Raw genomic sequence first — 2,887 nt, 5'->3', positions numbered from 1 at the left:
ATTATAATTTTCTTTCCCGTCGCCCCTCTTCCCAAGCTTCAAACCTCGACTGCATTTGCCCAAGCGCTCCGTAGAACTTTTATTCATTCAAACTGCCTGGCACCCGGTCCAAACTCACACGATCCTCCAACGAAAGGAAGATTATCCGTGAGCCTACATCTGTATGACTATCTGTGTCCACCTTCGCCTCACCCAGAACCAGCTGCCACGGAACTGCGTATCCCTTCTCCGATCGTGGTACTCTTGACGACTGTTACGGGGCTGTCCATAAACTGAAGCATGTCAGTGCGATAATGGCCTGGCACTGTCATACCCAGTGTGGTGGCACTCCCGCAACTATTTTCTCCAGAATCTCAACTGCAACCCCTCGCTCACTCAAGCCTGTAGTCAACGCCACGAGCACATTTTACACCCAACCCCGTCTCTGGGATGAGCTATTCCGCACCCGATAATCTTTCGCTCGAATTTGGTCAGCCTAGTTTTCCTGCTGTAATTTCGGCTTGCCTCCTCCGTAAGTTCAAATCCGTATACGGTGTTCGGTTCGCCCTATGTATTAACAATTTGCCCCCATCCAATCTATGCCCTGCAGCTGACTTCCATACAACGGTGCAACTAGTGAATCTGCTTGGTTTCAGATTAAACCACATTTTTGAGACAAAACTCGCCATGTGCTCCCAATTTGAATTGTTCCATTTCCATCTCCACTTTTGCTCGTTGTGACTCCGGCCATTTACCCAACCGCCCAAGGTCACTCATGGCCAGCAATGGTTTTCAACTTGCGCCGGCGATTACATTCAGCACTCGGAGGAGAAAACGTTTGGTCCCTTGGTATCCTAGCTCAGCATCGCCGCTTTTATACAAACGGGCATACTGGTTGCCTGAAGGAAAAGCTCCACTGCCCTGAACCCCCGCCACAGAGGGCAATACACCTTTAACTTCAAACGTGATACAATTTATTGCGGCTCTTCATCGGGCTGCATCCTGATCGCCTGGTTCGGCCTACCATTTGGAAACTGAATCCAGTCCTGCATTGTCATTGTAGCACCTTAGCCCGAACTCCACTTTGTGACAGAACGCTGTTGGAGGTATCCTAAGGCAGCACACTAATAAAAAAGTTAAAGGGAGTGATTACAGAATGGGCGTGTCCTTCTCCGATTGATGCGATGATTTCGGGTTAAAGCTCACTTTGTACGCACGCGCGCAAACAGTACATGTAATATCAGAATACACTCTGCGAGTTAGTAAGGGTACTCATGAATTGAACTACTCAACAAGTTGCTAAAAACCTGGCTTGCGTATTAGTCAACAGACGGTAGCGCAAAAATATACTGCACACCCCAGATATTTCGCAACAAGTGGGCTTCAAACTAAACGTCAAAATTACTCACCACGTCAAATCATGCTCTCCTAAAGCGAGAGACTCTTGACAGTGTCCTGCTATTTTCAATGCTCTGTTTGGATGTGACTGCCATGACGATAGCAGGTAAGTGTCCTAAGTCTAAGGACAAGGCAACTAGCACAAAATTAGTGAACTCATTATTAGAAGGAAGAAATCGAACGAAAGAAACAACCACGAACCCCGGAGTAGGAGCGCGGCCAATCCACACGATTTCTCCAAGCCCTGACTTTGTCTCATTGAACCAGTAGGGGAATGATGGCATTTGCTTAACATTTTGATCATGTTGAGTGCCTTGTAATTTGGCTGATGGTGGCCGCTGGGAGTTGTCTACTTCGGGTCAATCACTTAGTTGCGTCCGGTCCGGTAATCGAGTTTCCAGAATAATTTATTTGAGCTAATCCCCAGGTCTGCCGGACGGTCCAAGTGGTTAGAGCGCGAATTTACCGGCTAGAATGTCCACAGTTCAAACCAGACCGCTACCTCTTGAATTCCCCTGTCTGGCAGTATCCCATCTCTTGTGCCTTCTTTGTGTGGCATGGTAGCTAGGCCCCGAAAGGGTGCTACAGCCGAACGCTTTAATATATTTGTCATTTATTAAAAATATCCCTCAAACCATCCAGAAAGTCAAAGCAAATTTTTATGCAAAGGTTTATGGTTCCTCCTTAGTTTCTCAATAACTCAGAGGCATAATATTAGCTACTACATTCTGCACTGGGAAGTTCCGTTTCGATTGGAAGTACCGCCCCTACTCTTGTGATTTGCGTCTTCTAAATATGACTTAGCAGGAAGATAGATTTCACTCTAGGTTTTTTTACTTCGTATTCCTCACACAGGTTTGCCTGTTCGAATTGACTGAGCTGTCTTTACTGGCCTTACTTTCCCCAACCAAAAATAGTAGCTGGAGTATTTGTTAATGCACAAACCGCCCTTATGACTGCTTGGATGGCTTTCCACCTACCAGATCTGGTAGCAGGCACGAAGGAAGAAAACCTCGTGTGCTGGACGGGTACGCCCTGCAGGGAGGGTCACCCTGTTACGTTGCACCATGGTGCATTCGTATACCCGCCACCCCTCCAGTGGCACGGGTGTGGAGTGCACTCGTGGCACGAGTGCATCGCCCATCGCCGGTAGTTGGCACGGGTGGTGCACTCGTGGCACGAGTGCATCGCCCATCGCCGGTAGTTCTGAGTCTGGCCTTTAAATTCAGGAAATCAAAAAAGTACGTACTACTTCTGTTTGTTTTTCCTGGTGTTAGGCTCGCCTCTTTGGAGCTATGCATCTGGCAATGCCATAAACCACAGACTAAAAAACTGGACTCTCATCTGTAAAAAATTTAAAAAATCACTTGGGATAGCCCGAAGACACTGTGCAATGCCCATGGCCTACATCGGCGAGCATAGTTGCATCTGCTTTCGTCAGAACAGAGGCTCTACCGCACCAAAGCCCATTCCCTCATCCAAACGGAGAATACATCTCCTCACTACTCCC

The 2,887-nt window shown here is 47.7% G+C and overlaps 1 protein-coding gene across 1 annotated transcript in view; it reads right to left on the bottom strand.

Moving 5' to 3' along the window:
* Positions 1–2,353: 2,353 nt before the first annotated feature.
* T265_15119 (hypothetical protein) overlaps positions 2,354–2,887 on the bottom strand; it is a gene marked incomplete at both ends in the record, with an annotated part of 4,971 nt that continues 4,437 nt past the window's right edge. Inside the window, 2 exon segments of the mRNA XM_009176674.1 lie at positions 2,354–2,594; positions 2,623–2,714. Coding sequence (XP_009174938.1) covers positions 2,354–2,594; positions 2,623–2,714 — 333 coding nt within the window.

Source organism: Opisthorchis viverrini, assembly GCF_000715545.1.
Source record: "Opisthorchis viverrini unplaced genomic scaffold opera_v5_354, whole genome shotgun sequence".
NCBI lineage: Eukaryota > Metazoa > Platyhelminthes > Trematoda > Opisthorchiida > Opisthorchiidae > Opisthorchis > Opisthorchis viverrini.
Note: the sequence above shows the minus strand (reverse complement) of the source record. Positions and strands in the feature narration are given on the sequence as shown.